Raw genomic sequence first — 22,751 nt, forward strand, 5'->3', positions numbered from 1 at the left:
TTAGGCACTCAAGGTGAGCTTGTGCGAGAGAACATTCACAAGCTTTTTGGACATTCTCCAGGATAGTCCTCCCAAATTATGAAGCTCTCCTAAACCTTATGGCACACACCAGCCTCCTTAGCTAAATGAACTGGGATATGATATCATTTATCCATGCAAGGCTTTGAGTACTTTTAGTCCCATCCTGCCCCAAACTCCCTGGTAGTTACATCTGCCAATTGGAGATCATGTCAAGGGAGATGTAAATTAATTTCCCCCCCAAAAAGAGACCAAGAGAATTGATTTGTTTGGGAGAAACATTTATTTCACCACCTCTCTCCAGATGCTGATAGCGAAATACAACTTTCTAAACCAGGTCATAATGTCCAAGTTTATTGACAGACTACCAGAAGATGCAAGGGAGGAATATAAGGCTTTCTAGGCAAAAGGTTGTATGGTGACCTAGACATTGATCCAGTCCACACTTGATGCGGTAGACGCTTCCAGAGCAGTGGTTTTCAACCTCTTTTCATTTGCGGATCCCTAAAAAATGGAGGATCCCCTAACGGAGATGCAGACCCCTTCGTAAATCTTAGACGCAATCTGTGGACCCCCAGGGGTTGGTGGACCAGAGATTGAAAACCACTGTTCTAGAGTGATGGCCTCTGCAGTAACACTGAGGATAGCCTCATGGATCTAAAGGCAGAAGAGGCCTGGGATTACTTTGTCAAAGCTGCAGAAGCTATCGGAAGCCTGCATCCCAAGAAAGGGGAAAAAATTCATAGGCAGGAGTTGTAGACCAAGCTGGATGAGGAAGCATCTCAGAGAGGTGATTAAGAAAAAGCAGAAAGCATACAAGGAGCGGAAGATGGGAGGGATCAGCAAGGAAAGCTACCTTATTGAGGTCAGAACATGTAGGGACAAGTGAGAGAGGCTAAAAGTCAAGTAGAGTTGGACTTTGCAAAGGGAATTAAAACCAATAGTAAAAGGTTCTATAGCCGTATAAATAAGAAGAAAACAAAGAAAGAAGAAGTGGGACCGCTAAACACTGAGGATGGAGTGGAGGTCGAGGATAATCTAGGCTTGGCCCAATATCTAAACAGATACTTTGCCTCAGTCTTTAATAAGGCTAATGAGGATCTTAGGGAGAATGGTAGCATGACAAATGGGAATGAGGATATGGAGGTAGATATTACCATATCTGAGGTAGAAGCGAAACTCAAACAGCTTAATGGGACTAAATTGGGGGGCCCAGATAATCTTCATCCAAGAATATTAAAGGAATGGGCACATGAAATTGCAAGCCCATTAGCAAGAATTTTTAATGTATTTGTAAACTCAGGGATTGTACCATATGATTGGAGAATTGCTAACATAGTTCCTATTTTTAAGAAAGGAAAAAAGTGATCTGGGTAACTACAGGCCTATTAGTTTGACATCTGTAGTATGCAAGGTCTTGGAAAAAATTTTGAAGGAGAAAGTAGTTAAGGACATTGAGGTCAACGGTAAATGGGACAAAATACAACATGGTTTTACAAAAGGTAGATCATGCCAAACCAACCTGATCTCCTTCTTTGAGAAAGTAACAGATTTTTTTAGACAAAGGAAACGTAGTGGCTCTAATTTACCTAGATTTCAGTAAGGCGTTGGATACTGTGCCACATGGGGAATTATTAGTTAAATTGGAAAAGATGGGGATCAATATGAAAATTGAAAGGTGGATAAGGAATTGGTTAACAGGGAGACTACAGCGGGTCATACTGAAAGGTGAACTGTCAGGCTGGAGGGAGGTTACCAGTGGAGTTCCTCAGGGATCGGTTTTGGGACCATTCTTATTTAACCCTTTTATTACTGACCTCGGCACAAAAAGTGGAAGTGTGCTAATAAAGTTTGCATACGATACAAAGCTGGGACGTATTGCCAATTTAGAGAGAGACTGGGATATCACACAAGATGATCTGGATGACCTTGTAAACTGGAGTAATAGTAATAGGATGAAATTTAATAGTGAGAAGTGTAAGGTCATGCATTTAGGGATTAATAAAAAGAATTTTAGTTTTAAGCTGGGGATGCATCAATTAGAAGTAACGGAGGAGGAGAAGGACCTTGGAGTATTGGTTGATCACAGGATGACTATGAGCCGCCAATGTGATATGGCTGTGGAAAAAAGCTAATGTGGTCTTGGGATGCATTAGGCAAGGTATTTCCAGTAGAGATAAGGAGGTTTTAGTACAGTTATACAAGGCACTGGTGAGACTTCACCTGGAATATTGTGTGCAGTTCTGGTCTCCCATGTTTCAGAAGGATGAATTCAAACTGGAACAGGTACAGAGAAGGGCTACTAGGATGATCCAAGGAATGGAAAACCTGTCTTATGAAAGGAGACTCAAGGAGCTTGGCTTGTTTAGCCTAACTGAAAGAAGGTTGAGGGGAAATATGATTGCTTTCTATAAATATATCAGAGGGATAAATACTGGAGAGGGAGAGGAATTATTTAAGCTCAGTACCAATGTGCACACAAGAACAAATGGATATAAACTGGTCATCGGGAAGTTTAGACTTGAAATTAGACGAAGGTTTCTAACCATCAGAGGAGTGAAGTTTTCGAATAGTCTTCCAAGGGAGGTAGTGGGGGCAAAAGACCTATCTGGCTTTAAGATTAAACTCGATAAGTTTATGGAGGAGATGGTATGATGGGATAACATGATTTTGGCAATTAATTGATCTTTAAATTATTCATGGTAAATAGGCCCAATGGCCTGTGATGGGTTGTTAGATGGGATGGGATCTGAGTTACTACAGAGAATTCTTTCCTGGGTATCTGGCTGGTGAATCTTGCCCATATGCTCAGGGTTCAGCTGATCGCCATATTTGGGGTCAGGAAGGAATTTTCTTCCATATTTGGGGTTGGGAAGGAATTTTCCTGGAAGAGGCCCTGGAGGTTTTTCTCCTTCCTCTGTAGCATGGGGCACGGGTCACTTTCTGGAGGATTCTCTGCTCCTTGAAGTCTTTAAACCATGATTTGAGGACTTCAATAGCTCAGACATAGGTGAGAGGTTTATCGCAGGAGTGGGTGGGTGAGATTCGGTGGCCTGCATTGTGCAGGGGGTTGGACTAGATGATCGTAACGGTCCCTTCTGACCTTGATATCTATGAATCTCTGGGTACAAAACTTGGGCATAGCCTCGGACAGTGTCCATTTATGTTGTTGGGTTTAGTGTGCAACTCCTGAGTGGTTTTGGTGACTGTGTTATATATGAGGTCAGACTAGATGATCTAGTGGTCTCTTCTGGCCATTGACTCTGACGTCCAGCAAACCGTAGAGTAGTGCTTCTTAAACAGGGATACATGTACTCCTGGGGGTATGCAGAGGTCTTCCTCTGGAGTATATCAACTCATCTAGCTAGTTGCCTAGTTTTACAACAGGCTACATAAAAGCACTAGCAAAGTTGATACAAACTAAAATTTCATACAGACAATGACTTGTGTATACTGCTCTATATACTATACACTGAAATGTAAGTACAATATTTATACTAAAATTCATTTATAATTATATGGTAAAAATGAGAAAGTGGGCAATTTTTCAGTAATAGTGTGCTGTGACACTTCTGTGTTTTTTATCTCTGATTTTGTAAGCAAGTAGTTTTTAAATGAGGTGAAACTTGGGGATATGCAAGACAAATCAGACTCTTGAAAAGGGTACGGTAGTCTGGAAAGGTTGAGAACCACTGCCATAGAAGACCTCCCATTTGATACGTTCTTGTGTTCAGATAAAACTGATGAAACTTGACAGTCATTTAGACTCTTGTGCTACCCTTTGTTCTTGGAGGTTCTATACTGCAGCCTCCAAAAGGCATCCGTACAGACTCCTGCAACAATATCAGCATCAGTATTATAGGTAGCATTTATACGCACCAAGGCAGCATGATTTTTTTTAGAAGGAAACATAAATCAGAGAGAAAGAGGCACTCCAACTCCAGCTTGTCCTCAGTCAGCTGTGGGGAAGCAGCCCATTTGACTGTTTCTTTCAGAACAGCAATACAGGTGTCAGTGATCTTCCTATTCTCTCCTCCCTCCCCTCATATGGGGACATATTGTCCCATTTCTTCAGTGCTTGGGAAACCATAACAGTGGACAAATCTCTCCTAAGCATTGGGAAACTAAAATATTGTATCCAATTCTTCTCCACACCCCTTTTCCACTCTCCTACCCCATCCCTTTTCAGTGACCCATCTCACAAGTCAGTGCTCTTTCAAGAAGTTCACACCTGCTCACTCTAAGGGCCATAGAAGTTCCCCTTCAGCACTAGGGAAAAGAGTGTTAGTCTCAATTCTTGCTGATCCCCAAGTCCAAGCGGGCTCTGAGACCCTTGAAATCTCAACAAGTACATCATGTATGTAAGATTTCGTATGATTTCCTTAGCATAAGTCATACCTTCCTTAGATTGCAATGACTGGGTTTTCTGCCCTTGATCTCCGGGGAACCTACTTGCATGTGGCAGTACTGCTAAGTCACTGAAAGTCTGAGGTTTGTAGTAGAGGGCCAACACTATTAATATACAGTACTTCCCTTTGGCCTGTTATCAGCCGTGACTATGTTCACCAAGTGCAGGGTGATGATGATGGCCTACTGAGGAGAACGGGAATTCACATCTTCCCTTACCTAAGGATCGACTGAACAGATATTCCCTTGGACAAGTTGATCCAAATTCCTCCTGCAATCCTAGGTTTCCTAGAGTGGTGGATGTATCAGAACAACTTATGCCCTGGTGTACCCTTTTCTTCCCACTTCCATCCAGGACAGTTATGCCACCAATACCTCTCTTGATAGGTTAGGATGCTCACTTAGAAGGGTTGTGAACACAAGCATTCTGAACAGAGCACAAAGTGACTCTTCATATCCCTGTACCTGAGCTCCAGGCAGTTCACAAAGCTTTGCTGTGTTTTTCTTTCTCACATCAAGGACTTGTTGGTCCAGATACCAACAATACAACTGCAGTGTACTACCTAAACAGATAGGGAGGAGCATAATCCAATCATCTTTGTCAAGAAGCTATGAATCTGTAGGACATTTGCATCCAGGAAGCCATTACTCCCATTGCCACTTGCATAACTGCTTCCTAGAATCAGTTGGCCGATCACCTCAACAGGAGATTCTCCTAGAATCAGGAGTGGTCCCTCAAGAGCAGTGTATTCAGGACCATCTTCCAAGTTGGAGGTATTCCAGCAGGCATCGTATTTGCAACAAAAGACAACAAGAAATGCCATCAATTCTGCTCTCAAGTGGGTCACAATCCATGCTTACTGACCGGTATCTTTCTTCTGAGATGGGGATCGAGTCTGACTTATGCATTTCCCCTCATTCCACTTATCCCACAAGTTGTCCTCAAATTGAAACAAGATCAGTTCTCACTGCACCAGCATGTTCAAGATAGTGTTGGTTCTTGGATCTTCAGAGTCTCTCAATTCAGATTCTATAGCTTGTGCCTCCTCTTCCAGGCCTGCTCTCCAAGCAACATTGATGGATATTGCACCCAGATCCCAACAAGCTGCACCTCACAGCTTGGCTGTTGAGTGGTTAGATCAAGTGGAGGAGAACTGCTCAGAAACAGTTCAGGAAGTGTTTTTCAATCTGGTCCGTTCCTCAGTGAATACAGCCAGTAGAAGCTAAGATTCAATACATTTAAGAGTACCTGTAACATCTCAAATCCTCAGGTCTTTCGTTAAATTCCTCAGAATTAATTTAGCAGCAATCTCAACAATCCATCCTCCCGTTCAGGGGCAATTGGTTTTTTCCAGTCCCATGGTCTCTAGATTTTTGAAATGGTTGTTCAGCTTTTTCCTCCCATTAAAGATACGGTATCACTTTGGACCTTAACATAGTGTTAGTTGCTTTGATGGGTCTCCCATTTGTGCCTTTGCCCACCTGTTCATGGCACCACCTTTGTCAGAAGGTAGACTTTCTCATTGCCATTACGTCAGACAGAAGAGTGGGTGAGGTTCAGGCTATGATGGTAGGACCTCCTATATAAACTGATTTTTAAAGATGAATTAGCTTTGAGACTGCATCATAAATTTCTTGACTATAATAGTATTGGCTTCTTATTTGAACCAGACAAACTGGGGGGTTTTTTTTGTTTGTTTTTTCTGAAACCGCTTTCAAATAGGGATGAAGATTATCTGCATACATTGAACATAAGGTGAGCATTGGCCTTCTATCTGAACAGGATCAAGTCTTTCAGGCTGTCTCCTCGGCTCATTGTTTCGTATGCTGAAAGAATGAGAGAGCAAGAAGTTTCACCACAGACAGTTTCCAGATGGATTATTTTCTGTATTATAACGGTGTATGGGGAGGCAAACAGCCCTTCTCCACGGACTATAGGCCAGTTCAACAAGAGCTCAAACTACTTTGGTAGCTTTTCTAAGCTAAGTCCCCATACTGGATAGTTATAGGGCTGCTACTTGGTCCTTCATGCATAACTTCACTCATTATTATATAATCATAACTACTTCAAGATCTGATGCAAACTTTAGGTAAGCAATATTGCAGTCACTGTTTAAATATACCCCAAGCCCCATCTCCTAATGGTACTGCTTGTGAGTCACCTGAATGAAACATGTGTGCAACCACTTGAAAAAGAAAAAAAATCTGAATTGTTAACTTTGCAAGGTCTGAAAGATGTGTGGTATTTTGTGTTTATTTTTTTAACTAGTTTTACTTTTAAACTAAGCACATTTATGTGGAAATCATGGAGAGACAATAAACATGGAACTTCACAATAGCAATTTTACAGAGTTGCTTGTCAGAGTAATGCTGCCTTTTAATAGCAGCCCTGTAACTGGGAACAGGTTGATATTGGACTAGCATAAGTGGATGGAATATGTAAAGACCAGATATGCAGACTACTGTAGCTGCTTTAAGAGCCCATGACTTACCGCTTACTTTCTCTGTTTTAATTTTAAGAAAACCTTCTAGAAGATGAGGGCAAACCTTTATTTGGATCTCTGCAAAATAGGCAGGTATGGATAATCCAAGAAGCAATTAATGTTAATAAACACTGGACATTTGGAATTGCTGGCACCAAATACAGTAGTAATGTCTAAAGAAATTCTCTGTCATGATCTCTGGAGTTTTTAAATATTTGTGCTTTCCACATGGACTGATAACCGAAAAATGGGTCTTGATGTAGCATACATCCCTAACTCTTGCATAGAAGTTCATACTTGATTCATTTATACTTCTTCAGTTATACTGGACTTGAAGGGGGAGGTATTCTAGCACTATCGTGATTCATTAATCATTTATTTCCCTTTCCCCTGTCCCACATTCTCTTCTTGTGCTCTAGCACAGTGGCCTTAAAGCATTAGTGCAGTTTGCAGTTGCTCAGAGGACTACATCACCGCAAAGCTTGATTCAGAAACATCTGATTCGTCTCCTAGCAGGTAACACATTCTTCTTGTTTCTTTCTTCTCCACCTCCTTCTAGCCAGTCCCTGCAGTGATTTTAAGTAATGTTTGTGTAAACTTTCCTTAGGAAATGGCAAACACCAATAATATAGCATAGAGAAGAAGGATGTTCTAGTGGTTACAGTTCTAATCTGGAACTCTGGAAACCTGAGTTCAATTCCCTGCTAGCCAGACTTCCTATCACCTAGTCTCTTGTGTGTCTCCTTTCCCCATCTGTAAACTGGAGATAATACCATTTCATCTCACAATTGTGACAATAAATTCATTAAAGTTTGAGGTGCTCAGATACTACAGTTATGAAAGGTTGATAGTTACACAGTTCAGAAAATGTGCCCATATTGAGTGGGTATGAGGAGGCTTTTATTGCTTTTGTAGCTGACTAGTCAGAGCCCATTAGGATGGTAGAGGTTCTATAAAAAATGGCCTCTCAACCTGCCATTGTAATTGCAATGAAAAAAACAATTAACATTTTTAATCAAATGTGTAATGAACTTTTGTTCTTGTAGTTCTTCTGCCAAACTTAAAAATGGAAGACACGCCGTCCATTCTAGATGTAGATATGTTTCACATTTTGGTAAGCATGTTCAGTTTGTTTTTGCAATTAAGTGTCTTGCCTCTGATGCATTATCTGTGAATACCACTTTAGATTGTGAATACCATTTTAGATTGTGATACAGCATGGCCAGAGGGCAGCGGGAGAGTGTTAGAAGGGAGCCTTATTCCCTGTAGAGGGAAGAAAGTTTTCTAAGATTAATTAAAGCACCTGAAGCCAATTAGAGCACCTGAACCAGTCACCTGATAAAACCCCCCTGCTTCAATCAGACAAGGGGAGGAGTTGAAGCAGAGTGGATTGGTGTTGGAGCAGAAAGCAGTTTGGAGGAGTCGAAGCAGAGAGCACTTTGGAGGGAAGCAGAGGAGAGTTTGGAGAAGTGCTCCAGTGGGCTAAGAAGACCAAGACCCTAGGTAAATGGACACCTGGTTTGTGCAGAGGTAGGGCAGGAAGCCCCACAAGCTGAAGGGCAGAGGAGAGGGAAGTAGCCCAGGGGAAGAACCGCTAGTTGAAGCAGTTTACCGCTATCCTTAGGGCCCCTGGGCTCAGACTCGGAGTAGAGGGCGGGCCTGGGTCCCTCCCTCTCCACTCCCCTCCTCTAGGACACTAGTGGGGCAGTTAATACCCCAGTTCAGGGGCGAGAAATGGTGCCCTGAACCCTCCCCAATAAGAGAAAGCGTGAGACCCATCAAAGGAGTGCCGGCAATTTGCCACAAGATCTACATGCAATTGCTGCTCTTTGTAATCAATTAATAGGTATTTTTGTGTCACCTCGTGAGTAGACTTTGTTTGTGACTTAGAGCTGAAAAGATCATCAAACTAATTTAACTGAAAACATGGTCTCAGATGTTACAGGTTAGTGCTAAATAACTATACCACCATTAGAGGATTAATGAATAAGCCTAGGTGATAACTTATTTTCTTGTTATCAGGTTTGTGGTGTTTGTTTACCCCTGAAACTACTACTACAGAGTCTGGTATTCCACCAATACTTCTGGCTGTTTTGTCTTTTTCTACTCTAGGTAGGTGCTGTGTTATCATTCCCATCTTTATATTGGGAGGATACTGTAGACTTGCAACCTTCATCTGTTAGCTCTGCCTATAATCACCTCTACCTCTTCCATTTGATCACTATGGCACACATAACACAGATCCTTCTGACTTCTGCAACAGGTAAGGGTACTTCCACCTTTAGATTTTCCAGGGATTTTATCCAGTTTTTGCAAAATGACTTTGTAAACATTTTAGTGGAAAACTGTTAACGCCTTCTAGTTGTAAGAGCTTCATCATAATAATAAACATTCAGTGTTAACTGTTTCCTTAAAAAAACAAAATGGGAGTCTTTTTTCACTTGCCTAGCTCTGTTTGTGCATCACTTTTGTGCCATTTATATACCTGTAACTAACTGAGGCAGCCATACGAGACTAGTAGCTTTCCACATACTTTTGCTCTCTAGAAAAAACAAAGCATTGACAAAGTACAGACCACTCAGAGCTAAAGGTTTAGAAGGGACTTGGGGACTCTGGTTTTCTGGCACAGTGGCAGCCTGTGAATTTAGAGGTGAAATATGGTACTTGATAATCTGATTAGGATGGGAATTACACTACTCACTGCTATGGAACAGTACTAACAAAAGCCTCACAGGATGCCTCTCATTATGTTTCCCAAGAAACCCCACCCCCATTTAATGTCATATCATAGAACAAGAAGATATGTAGTTACTAATGTAAGGGAGTAATGTCAAAAAATAAAGGGGAGGAAGCAGTTCTGTAATGAGGATGAGCAATCCCCACATTTACATCATGCAGTTTTGTGGGGGGATAGTCTTGTTTGTTGGGTTGGGCACAAATAGGAAATGATCCAATAAAATGAAATGTTAATTTTTTTTGTAACTTGTCTATAAAAAGTTTAAAGTAATAGAGATTGATTCTATGTATATAGAAAAGAAATCTCCAAGTGCATTTACAACCAGGTTAATGTTTTTGTGCACAGAATCCCCCACTGCTCAATCACAAGATAATAGTGAGGAGACTCATACTGCTGAGTCTTTCTGTAGAGAAGTTTGCCAGTACACAAGTGGGTAAGTAACACTTCAGTTGTAACAATAAATGTTTTATAAGATGCATTGAAAAATACATGGAGATTCACCTAAGAAATACAAAAGAAAAAAGGTTAGACATACTTTATAGGGGGTTAGACCAGGAATCCATGTGCTGCGTCAGCAGTGTCTCCCACACTCCTAAAAATTGGAAAAGATCTAGATCTTCTGTCTGAATGTGAAGTGTGTTTTTCCCCAGAAAATATGGGTATTGTATACATTTAAAATGGATTGTGGTGTATCCAGACTAAATTTTGATAACCTACATTGCAAGAATGTTAGTAGTGCTGATTATAATCCATCTTTTCCATCACACATGATATCAGTAGCCTTTCCATTTTTGTCTCCCTGTCTACTACAATTGTATTGTCAGTTGTGGCTCCCCGTATTTGTTTAAGGTATTGATTTCTTCATACTTATTCCCAACTCTCTCTAAGAAAATTTGAGGGGTTTTTGACAGAATTTCAAAAAGTTAAGTGTCTGCATATGAAAGCCGATTCAATTTTGCAAAAAACAAACATCATTGGCTTTCCGTAAGAAAAGGAAAACTATATGATTTAATTGCTGTATATGACATGCTTTGGAGCTGCCAACATCCTCCTAGGTCCCAGAAAAACAAAGTGAGGAAACTAAATGAAACCATCTTGAGCCAGTTTAGAGATGGACATCTGCTTGTTCTTAATAAAACTGAAAACACATTTGGAGAAACAATAGCAAGTACGTGAAGGATAACAAAGATGTTCTAAACAAATTTAACACTCATGAAATTAGAAACTAGGTCTTGGGGGCTGTGTCTGACTGAGGATTTCAGGCAATTTCCTATTGTTGCGCTAACACTACTGCAGCTCCACCAGGGTTAACAATGGTGAGAGCTAGGGATGTAATTAACATTTTTAAAAAAAGTAAACATTTACACCATTAAAATTTTACTGGTTAAAAGTTTAACCGTTAGGCTCCGCTGCCGCCCTACATGCCCAGGATCCCGGCTGCAGCCCTAACTGCCCGGAGACTCTGCTCACTATGGGTCCTGGCTGCCAGCCCCCTGCCAGCAGGTCCAGCAGCTGGGACTTTGGGGGCGGGTCAGCACCAGAGTTCCACAGCCAGAGTTTAAATGTTAAACGGAATATCTTACTGATAAGACTGATGCTTATCGGTTAATCAGTTAACCGGTTAACATTTTACATCCCTAGTGGGAGCACTAGCCATAGAACAACATCCAGAACTGTTCAACATGGTGATTACCTTGTTTTGAAAATTGCCAAAAACGTTCAGTATAGTTGTGACCCAGGAGGGTATGCGCGCTGAGCTTTTACAGATATTTCTGATTTGTGTGTTATAGCTGCTTTAGCCATGATGTTCCAGGCTGGCATCTGTGGGACTGTGTTAAGAAAGGGATCACACCTTACCTTCGTTGTGCTGCTTTGTTTTTCCATTTCATGCTGAGAGTGTCTCCACCTGAGGACCTGCTGTTAGGTAAGTAGAAGAAAGTAATAGTTTAGTTTTACTTATTTTCCTTGCTGAATAGTGGAGTGCTTAAATGTTCAAGGTACAAGGTATATATGTTTTTACAGTAGTTTTTAGCATGTTCAAAATAGAACCTTAATGGTATAACTAATGTTAAGAAATCATTATAGTATTGCTTTGAAAAGAACAAACAAAACAGTATATATGGAAGGGACAGAAGCAAGGAATAGGATCATCTGGGCATTGCCTATATGGAAAAGTTTTTCTTTTTAGTGTAAGCAAATCTGTGAATTTAAATTGGTATAGTTATACTAAAGAATGTCAGCTTGTCTCTCTTGGGAAGGAGTTTAAGGTATACTGAAAAAAGCCATCCTTATATCCAAAAAGTGTCCACATTTTGGATTTTGCTGGTAGATCTGTTTACTATAACCTGTAAGGCTTTCCCATGTAGACTATCCTCTAAGAGGTGTGTGGATAGAGCAGAATGAAATCCAATAAAAAGATATAATCTTACTTTCTAGCTTCTTTATTCCTTTTTGTTATAAAAGTGCTCGCACCCTCTCCCTCTCCCAAGGATCCAAAATCACTACACAAATGTAATATAGGGATTACATCATCCACCACTTAAATGTAGTGAAACATGGCAACAATCTTAAAAGCATGCAGTGGTGCCACACAGCATTTTGAAAAGAAGTGAGGAACGAAAGTGCTATAAACGATTGAAACTAAGTATAAAACCTTAAACGGATTTCCCCCTGTAATGATCCAAGTTTGAATTTGGCTAGGACACTGTGGTTAGCATGCTGCCCTATCAAATACTGATGCTTGTGAAAAAGATTATATAATGCCTAGAATTCAGAATCTCAGCTTTATGGTACATTCCATTGCCTCATAACACCAGTCTGGAGCCCTGGTTCAGTAGAAAGGAGTGTCCCCTGGTGAATCATGAGCATCATTTTCTGGGGTCCCTGAGCATCACTGGGCACTTTTCTGTATTGCAAGAGAGTGCGCTCTACTGGGGCGTGATTTTTAAAGCGCACTAACATGTGCGTTAATTGGTCTGTGTAGACCCTGCTGGTATGTGTTGAAGGTTCTGTAGTGCACCTTAATGTAGTGCTGTTTGAAACAGTTAAAGCACACTAGGAAACCTTTTATGCACACCAGCAGAGTCTACACCAACCAAGGCGCAATATGTTAATGTGCTACAGAAATCTTATTTCCCCCCCCCCCCCCCAGTGTACATTACCCCACTGTGTAGACAAGCCCTAAGAAATCTCCCAATCAAGTACAGATCTGACACAGCCTCGTTTAACCTGTAAATTCTGACTGGATCATAAGAAAATTGAATATGATTGCAAGCCAAAAACATAATGAAATATGATGATTAGAAACACAGTATAAAGTTCTTCTTTGAGTAGTGTCCCTATGGGTGCTCCACTGTAGGTGTGTCTGAATCCCTGTGCTGCTGATCAGAGAACTTTGGTAGCAGTGTCCATTGGGCCTGCGCATGCACTGTTTCCCCTCCTGCGTCACAAAGCTAGTCAGCGCGCATGAGCTAACCCTCCTCAGTTCCTTCTTAATTGCCCATGACTAGAGACAGAGCCATTAGCAATCCATTAAGACTAATTGTTCTTGTGTTCGCATTCGCACTTAGTTTTCCACAGTTCTCATTGTAGTTTTAGTTGTTGTTTTTGTTCTTTTCCCCGCCCTTCCAAAAAAAAAAAAACAACCCTTCCTGCCTTTCCCCACTGGGGACCCTTCCCCTGCATGGAGTATGCCCACCTTCCTGGGCTTCAAGAAGTGCCACACCTATAACGAGGCAATCCCAGTTGTGAATAAGCACTTTCAGTGCATCCCCTGCCTTGTCAAGGACCACATACAGCAAAAGTGTACCCTCTCCCAGCAGCTCTGGCCAAGATCCCACAAGGACAGAGCCAAAAAGTTTTCTTCATGGAGGCAGCTCTCTGACCTTAACCTCCTGACAGACGTGCGTCTTCCCCATGACCTTCAACTTCTAAGGCCAATGGGTCAAAGAAGCAGGCTGGTGACTCTTCTCACAAGTCTAAAGAGAGAGTGTAAGTTTTTAAAGATAGCAGAAAGCGATCACCATCTCGCTTGGTATCCTCTGCGCCGCCAGCACCAAGACCACACTCCAGCACCCATGCCTCACCATGACTATCAGTAACCGGTACTGCTGACAGGCCCACAGATCCTTCGGGCATGGGCACCAAATCTGTGGTACCAAGAGATAAGGGCAAGCACCCTAAGAAGACACTCCTGGTACTCGAGTCGTCCTTGGTACTACCAACAGCAGCCTGTCCAGCACCGGAAATACCAGTGCAGACAAGATCTCCATCTCCCTTGGACCACCACCGGGACACTTGGCACTGGCAGAATTCCGTCAAACCAGAGCCTTCTGCATGACAGAAGCACCCGAGTCCCCGCCTCTCAGTACTGACATTGTGGCTCTGAGCCTTTACAGGGCACCGGATATCCCCGCAACCATGCCCCTCCGCTGTCTAGCGAGCGGTTGGACAGTGAGCCAGAGGAGGTGGTCTCACAGTTCACCTCCCAAGCTCCATATGAGAGCCACTACAAACAGGGTTGAGACCGTACCCACAGATGGCTCCACCACCACTGCCATTAACTAGGACACCACTGCCATCTTGGTATAGCCGCCCCTGGGCGCCTCCACCGGGCCCTATGCCACCACAATGGCCATATTGGGACACTTGGGCGGCACACCAGCCGCCTGTCTCACGAGCTTCAAGCCTCCCCTGAGAACCCTCCCAGCACATTCCCTCAACAATGGCATCTAGGGCCTCAGGAGATGGAGGATCAATAAGCTGGTACTGAGGAGGATGCTACACAAAAGGCCATCTCCTCCTCCTCCTCGGATGAAGCAGTCATCCCTTCCCCACCTTCTCTGGTAGACTATTTCCCTCTTTTTCAGGAGCTGGTAAAGTGTGGCGGACACTCTCCACATGACACTAGAGAAGGTCAAGGACACCCACCATCAGTACCTTGATTTTTCCACTCTTTGTTGTCCTCAAAGATTGCCCTCCTAATTAGTGAAGCCATCTTAGCCCCGGCTAAAATGATGTGGCAAACCTCGGAATTGGTATCTCCAATGTGTAACGGACAAAAAGTTGATGTCCATGATGTCCCCATATAGGAATCGGAGTTCCTTTTTTCTCTCACTGCCATCCAGTTCTATTGTGGTGGACGCTGACAATTCCCAGGGCCGACAACACAAATCCAGGGCAATGCCCTACAACAAGGATTGGAAGCGCCTTCATCTCTGACAGAAAGTCATATTCCTCAGCCACCTTACAATTCCATATTGCCAACTATCTGACGCTCATGGCCAAATACGATTATATAAACTACAACAAATCTGCCCAACAACCACAACTCTTCCACACAACTTGGACTATGCTCAGACTCTTAAAAAGTCAGGATTATCCCTAAACTCTCTTAAGGTCCATCTAGCAGCTGTAACATTCACGAACCTGTAGAGGGATATTTGGTGCTATCACACCCAACCACTAAAAGGTTCCTCAAGGTTATAATAAACCTCTTCCCTCAACCCAACTTCCTAACCCTATATAGGACCTAAAGCAGGCACTGAAAGGGCTGACTAGGCCTCCCTTTGAACCCATGGCTACCTGTTCACTGATGTACCTATCAATGAAAACGGCTTTCCTGATACCATTTACCTTGGCCAGATGAATAGGAGAGAGAGCAGCTCTGATGGTGCATCTCCCTTACACAGTATTCTTTTCAGACAAGGTTATGCTCAGGCCACATCCAGAATTTATTCCCAAGGTAACCTCTCCCTTTCACATGAATCAATTAATTAATTGCCAATCTTCCAACCCAAGATTCACCAAGACAACAGGAAGGCTATACTTCACACTCTAGATGTCAGGAGAGCCCTGGCCTTCTACCTTCATAGGACAAGAACCTTCAGGAAGTCCCCTAGACTTTTTCCTATACATTATGGAAAGATCTAAGGGCTCAGCAATATCAGCCCAAAGACTCTCTAAGGGATCTCAAATTACGTCAGACAGTGTGACCAAATTCCCCTCCAGATTTGATTCATACACAGTCCACAAGATAGATCTCCTCTGTTGCCTTCAAGAATGTCCCTATCTCCCAGAGATCTGTAGAGCAGCGACATGGGCGTCAGTCCACATTTTTGCAGAACATTATGCGATCTCTGGGGACACCACCTCAGAAGCCATCTTCAGCTTCACCGAGAGTGCGGTTATCTGTAATTGACCTAACTCTGAAGCCCCAGCCTCCGGAAGGGATACTGCTTGGGAGTTACCTACAGTGGAGCACCCGTAGGAACACTACTCAAAGAACAGGTTTCAGAGTAGCTTATGCTCAAATAAATTTGTTAGTCTCTAAGGTGCCACAAGTACTCCTTTTTTACTCAAAGAATAAGAAGTTACTTACCTTGTGCAGTAACAATAGTTCTTCGAGATGTGTCTCTCTATGGGTGCTCCACAACCTACCTTCCTCCCCTCTTCGGAGTTCTTGTCTATGTCTCTGTGGTAGAGAAGGAACTGAGGAGAGTTAACCTGTGTGCACTGACTAGCCTCGTGGCGCAACATAAGAAGAGAGCGCATGTGTGGGCCCAGTGGACACTGCTATCAAAGTTTTTTCCAATCAGCAGCACAGGGAAGCAGACATACCTACAGTGGAGCACTCATAGGGGGGACAGCTCTCAAAGAGACATTGTTACTGTACAAGGTAAGTAACTTCTTCTTTTCATACTCAAACAGCATAATCCTGCTGCTGTAATGTATGTACAATAGACTGGGTATTCTACAATAATCCTCAGCCAGATCCTTAACTAGTGTAAATTGCATAGCTCCATTTAAAGTCAGTGGCGCTACATCCAGTTACAGTAGCTGAAAAGTTGCCCTAAATCTTTAAAATAGTCATATGAATAAGTTGTAAAAGGAATCAGAAGAATTCTGGTTTTCTGTTATGTCTGCTGCTGATTGTGTGCCCTGTTCAGAGAGACCTTTAGAGAATGGACTGGCTGAAACTGTTTGATGTATTCCTAATATTTCCTTCTTCTTTTGCAGTTTCCGAGGAAGGAGAATTCAAGGCCCTCTGTAGTTATTTATCTCTACCCACAAATCTGTTCCTGCTTTTTGAGGAATATTGGGGCACTGTAAGCCCCTTGCTCCAAAGGTACTTACTGGAGATGGGGGAGCAGTGGAACCAACCTTCCATTTTGTGATGGCTGTAAGGGAATTTCAGATGAAATTAGTGAATAATTGGTTACACTCTGTCCAATACCATATTGCAGTTGCAAAAGAGTTGGCTTGATGAACAGAGTGTATATTGAACCACTTAAGGAGTTTGGAATTCGGGGGAGAGATTGGGAGGTGTTCATATAATCTCCACACCTGATTCTAATATTGACTGGAAAGAAAATCAAGAAAGAGAGAATACAGCAGTGGGTATAAGAAAGTACCAGTACCAATGATGCTAACAGTCAGGTAGGCGATATTAGCTGTAGAATGACTGTACCTAATTGGGTGAGGAATCTGGGCAAAGCTAAGCAGAAACAACTAAAGTGTTTGTACACCAATGCAAGAAGCCTCAGTAACAAAATAGAGGAACTAGAACTACTGGTGCAGGAAGGGAAACCAGATATTTTAGGGAGAAAATAGTCATGACTGAATTACAGATATTGAAGGGTATGTGCTGTTCAGGAAAGACCAAAATAAAAATAACGGTAGTGCAATAGCATTGTATACTAATGATGAGGTAGACCATAAAGAAATTAGAAGTGATCCAATGGATAACAGAGTCTAGTTGGGTCAAAATCACTTTGGGGGAAAAAAACTACCAGAGGCTTTTTGTATGTTACAGACCCCCCCACCCCCCCAGGATCCAATTTGGATATGAATAGAGACCTTTTTATATTTTAATGAAATAAATACTACTGGGAATTTGTGAGATTATGGAAAGGGCAAGTGCTACTAGTAATAGTAGGGCCCAGATTTTCCTGGATGTGGTAGCTGACAGATTCCTTCCCTAAAAAGTCACCAAATCTAAGAGAGGCGATGCCACTTTAGATTTGGTATTTATTGGTGAGTAGTGAGGATCTCATAGAAGAACTGGTTGTAGGGGACAACCTTGGTTTTAGTGATCATGAGTTAATTCAGTTTAAACTCAATAGAAGGATAAACAAAAATAGATCTGCATCTAGGGACCTTGATTTCAAAAGAGAAAACTTTAAAATATTAAGGGAATTGGTTAGGGAAGTGGATTGGACAGAAGAACTAAAGAATTTGAATGTGGAGAAGGCTTGGAATTAGTTTCTGCAACTTTGACTTTAAAATATCTGAAGACTGTATCCCACGCAAGGGGAAGAAATTTTTAGGGAAGGATTGCAGACTAATTTCAATGAGTAGGCATCTCAAACAGGTTCTTAAGAAAAAGCAGAAAGCCTACAAGGAAAGGAAGATGGGATGGATCAGCAAGGAAAGTTACCTCTTAGAGGTCAGGAAATGTAAGGAAAAAATGAGAACTGCCAAAAGCCAGGCAGAGTTGGATGTTGCAAAGGAAATTAAAACCAATAGTAAAAAGTTCTATAGTCCATCTAAATAAAAAGAAAACAAGGAAAAAAGAAGTGACCGCTAAACACTGAAGATGGGGTGGAGATTAAAGATAATCTAGGAATGGTCCAACACCTAAACGAATGCTTTGCCTCCATGCCCTTTACTTTGGGGTTCTGCCCCAGCAGGACCCCCATGCTCTGGGTCCACGCTCTTGGTCTCCCCTCCCAGGGGACCGCCCCCAACCCTCTTAAACCCACCTTGTCTCAGTGGCTACTGCCAGTCGTCATCTAGTCCCCCGCTCACTGGGGCAGACTGCAGTCTGTAATGGCCACTCATTATTGGCAAGGGGTTAGGACCTGCTGCCCTTGCCTATTCCCAGGCTATATCTCTGCAGCCCCAGTACCTCTGTAGGCCTTCAACAAGGTCTGCAGCCTGGGGTTTTACCAGGCTGGAGCTCCCCAGCGCCCTTGCCCTATTCCCCAGCACTGCTCCAGTTCAGGTACCTTCCTCTCAGGCAGCTAGCCCTTCTCCCTCCAGGGCTGGAGAGAGACTCTTCTTGGCTCCTGGCCCACAGCCCTCTTATAAGGGTCAGCTGGGCCCTAATTGAGCTGGCCACAGCTGTGGCTGTTTCCCCAATCAGCCTAGCTTGGCTGCTTTTAACCCCTGTTCTCCAGGAGTGGGGCATCCGTGCCACTACAGGGGCCAATCTTCTTTTAACATTTGTATTAATGACCTTGACACAAAAAGTGGGAGTGTCCTAATAAAATTTGCAGATGACACAAAGTTTGGCTGTATAGCCAATACAGAAGAGGATCAAAATATTATACAAGAATATTTGGACAACCTTGAAAACTAGTGTAATAGAAATGGGATGAAATTTAATAGTGCAAAGTGCAAGGTCATGCACTTAGAGACAAACAACAAGAATTTTTGCTATAAAATGGGGACTTATCAGTTGGAAGCAACAGAGGAGGAGAAAGATCTGGGTGTATTGGTTGTTCACTGGATGGCTATAAGCTGCCAATATGATGCGACTGTGAAAAGGCTAATGCAGTCCTAGGATGCATCAGGAGAGGTATTTCCAGTAGGGACAGGGGAGTATTAGTATCATTATACAGGGCACTGGTGAGACCTCATCTGGAATACTGTGTGCAATTCTTGTCTCCCATGTTTAAGACAGAGAAAACCTTGTGAGAAGAGACTCAAAGAGCTTGGGTTGTTTAGTCTAATCCAAAAGAAGGCTGAGGGGAGATATGATTGCTCTCTATAAATACATCAGAGGGATAATTTGCAGGGAGGGAGAGGAGTTATTTAAGTTAAACCACAGTGTTGACACAAGAACAGATGGATATAAACAACTCATCAACAAGTTTAGACTTGAAATTAGATGACGGTTTCTAACCATCAGAGGAGTGAAGTGCTTCCAAGGGGAGCAGTGGTGGCAAAAAGCTAACTAGTGTCAAGACTGAGCTTGATAAATTTATGGAGGGAGTGGTATGATGAAACGACCTACAATGGCATATAGCCGGTATGTGACTGCTAGTAGCAAATAACCCCAACAGCCGGTGATGGGACTCTAGAGGGGAAGGCTGATTTACTACAGAGAATTCTTTCCCAGGTATCTGGCTGGTAGGTCTTGCCAAAATGCTCGTGGTCCAACTAATCGCCATATTTGAGGTCCCCTGGATCAGATTAGCAGAGACCCTGTGTGGGGGTTTGCCTTCCTCTGCAGCATGGGCACAGGTCACTTGCAGGTTTTAAACAAGTGTAAATGGTGGATTTTCTGTAACTTGAAGTCTTTAAATCATGATTTGAGGACTTCAGTAGCTCAGCCAGAGGTTATGGGTCTATTACAGGAGTGGGTGCGTGAAGTTCCGTGGCCTGCAATGTGCAGGAGGTCAGACTAGATGACTGTGATGGTCCCTTCTGACTAAGCAGTTTGAGTATCTTAGAATAATTTATCATGGCTGTATTAAACCAGAGTAAATGAGTCATTTGGAATTGGTGCATGTAGAGAGGATTACATTCATGAAGGAAGTTATTCTGGAGTGTTGCTTTTGTGTTATATGATTCCTTGGTCTGTCCTGTCTGCCCTATCTGCCCACAGGACAGGTAGCGACTATGATGATATCTGAAAGCAGGGTTCTTAGTATGGCATAAAGTATAACCTGCCATTTCTGTTTTTGGGCTATACCTGCCTATTTCCAAAGCAGAGTCTGATTAGGTGCTGTAGTTGACCCTACTAGTTAAAAGTAGGGTACTACCCCGACAATATGGATGTAGAAATCTATCTGTAAAGGAAGGATTGGTTAAAACTAAGAAAAACTACTTAAACTTCCACATCACTGTCTTGAAGAATGTCCACATTCAGCTGAGTCCATTGTGTGCAATATTAAAGTTAACATTTTGTTGTAGTAATTGGTTTTCTTGGTTCCTGGTGAAATTATCTTCTTCATCACCAGTTTTTCTCACTTGCCCTCTGTCATCATGAGGCATCTGTGTTGTCTAGCATACTTCAACCAAAGAGACATTTTGAGCCTGTTGACTCCAACCTTCTGTCTCAATGCTGTCTCAGATTATCCCCAGATGTACTGAATATAATTTGGTTCATTTTTATTTGAAGAACAACCTCCAGTAAGCAACTGGGTTTTTAAGTCCCTTAAATGATCGCTTATCAGAAAAAAAAAATATATATATATATATATATATATATATATATTGTGTGTGTGTGTTTTTAAGTAACACAAGACATTCCTTCCAGCTGAGGCTGAATACATTATCTCCACAATAGCGCTCCCAGCCCAAAGCATAGGGATTCCAAATGGGAGACCAGATCTTTTATGTAGTAATAATGCTAGTGTGTGTGTTTTTATTTATAAAATCCGTTGTTTCTGAGAAATCCTGTTGATACAGATCAGTTAAAATGACCAGTTGCTGGAGGTCCCTCTTCTCTTCTGCTTTGTATAAGTAATATAAAATAACTGTATCAGCAAGAATACCAAAGCAGTCATTTCATTCCTGTGATTAGCAGCTTGGCAGTATAGTAGCTTACTACACTGTGGAGATGGATATGTTCTTCCATTATAAACATAAATACAGTAAACATTTTCAATGGTGCATTTTAAAAAAGTGTTTGAAAAGCAATCACTAGAAGCAATAAATACTACATTTAAAATGTAGGATATTTTAATGTACAACCTTCATCAATAGGTATTCCAAGGGAAACAGCGTGTGATAGTCCACGTTCACATTCTGAGAAAGTCAGCATTTGCAGATGGTGCAAACATCTTTTACATGTGTGTTTCATTCTAGTGAAATCTTTATAATTTGTGTTTTTAAAAATAGATTTCTCTCTTGCATAAACTTTCAAGAATTTTCACTACTTTTTGTATCTGTTTAGTTACGGTTATTAATTATATATAGTGTTCATACAATGTAATCTATCAATATTTGTCTGATACAGGTGGTGTGCTGACCCTGCTGTACTAAGTTTTCTTAAAGGGAAAAACATTTCAGTAAGGTTAGTTTCATTTTTTTTTTCTGGGCTTTGTTTTTGATCTGTAACAGTTGAAAGAGCTGGGCTCTGAGTAGTTAAATGAGGGCAAGTCTTGCATAAGTTTTTCTTAGGGATTCCTTGCTTCCTTTTGCACCTTTGCCATAAACCCACCCGCCTCTTGAAATGACTTTACAGGATTCCTTTATCAAGACTAAACAATTACTATTCCCTCAGAACATCAAACATTTTACCACGCCAGTCAGACATCAGCGTTTTTCTGGGGTAGGCTAATGTAATGATTGGTAACATGAGAGAACCTTCATTGGGTTGTAAAATGTATGCCCATTCCATGCAAACTCAGTTTGCTTACCTTTTGTTGTACATTTACTGTGGAAACATTTCCTGTGTGGTTTGTCTTATATCCCTTATTGTAGCTGCTAGAGGTTGTGACATGATTCTGGGCCCTGAGAGTTTGAAAGAGAGGACAGGGAGTTTACCAGCGTGGTAAATTATTGGCAGTGTGTGTCCATTCTGTTTGTTGTGATCTTTGTGTGGCTTTATCCTTCATTAATATTTTTTACAGTATTTCTTCTTCTACTCATTTACTAGATATCCAAGGAAAAGAAATAATTTGATAGAGCTTCCAGAAGACTACAGTTGCCTCCTGAATCAAGCCTCTCAGTTTAGGTAAAAAGTAGCAGTTTGATCTGCCTTCTTGTCAAGTGTTTTTTCCTTTTCATATCCTTGCAATTAGTGTAACCCATGTGAAACGTGACAGAACTATTAACAGAAACAACTCTGGAATGGAAATCGGATGCTGCCACTTCACCAATCCAGGAAGAACCGTTGTCTGTGATGTTCAAGTCTGGGAAGGGTATTGCAAAATTTGTAGTGAACATACTGTTTTGTTCCCAACCATCAGTAACCAGCAGTCCATTTTAAGTATCATGCTACTTACTTTTAACATAATGACCATATATAAAACTATTACAGCTTAAAGCACTGACGCACTTCAGTAAACAAATGTAGGTTTGATATAGCTGACATTTGTTTTCACCATTGCCCACTTCAGGACCAGAGGTTTGGCATTGGCTTCGAGTAGGAA

The 22,751-nt window shown here is 41.9% G+C and overlaps 1 protein-coding gene across 2 annotated transcripts in view; it reads left to right on the forward strand.

Annotated features, from left to right (window-relative positions):
- The window catches only part of UBR1 (ubiquitin protein ligase E3 component n-recognin 1), a 145,754-nt gene that overhangs the window by 109,973 nt on the left and 13,030 nt on the right, over window positions 1-22,751 (forward strand). For both annotated transcript variants that reach the window (XM_077818803.1, XM_077818804.1), the window contains exons 36-44: window positions 6,946-7,001; window positions 7,328-7,424; window positions 7,955-8,022; window positions 9,021-9,171; window positions 9,991-10,078; window positions 11,436-11,569; window positions 16,663-16,771; window positions 21,614-21,670; window positions 22,256-22,333. In XM_077818803.1, the coding sequence (XP_077674929.1) occupies window positions 6,946-7,001; window positions 7,328-7,424; window positions 7,955-8,022; window positions 9,021-9,171; window positions 9,991-10,078; window positions 11,436-11,569; window positions 16,663-16,771; window positions 21,614-21,670; window positions 22,256-22,333 (838 nt within the window). The remainder of the gene's footprint in view (window positions 1-6,945; window positions 7,002-7,327; window positions 7,425-7,954; window positions 8,023-9,020; window positions 9,172-9,990; window positions 10,079-11,435; window positions 11,570-16,662; window positions 16,772-21,613; window positions 21,671-22,255; window positions 22,334-22,751) is intronic.

This window comes from Eretmochelys imbricata, chromosome 6 (assembly GCF_965152235.1).
Source record: "Eretmochelys imbricata isolate rEreImb1 chromosome 6, rEreImb1.hap1, whole genome shotgun sequence".
NCBI lineage: Eukaryota > Metazoa > Chordata > Testudines > Cheloniidae > Eretmochelys > Eretmochelys imbricata.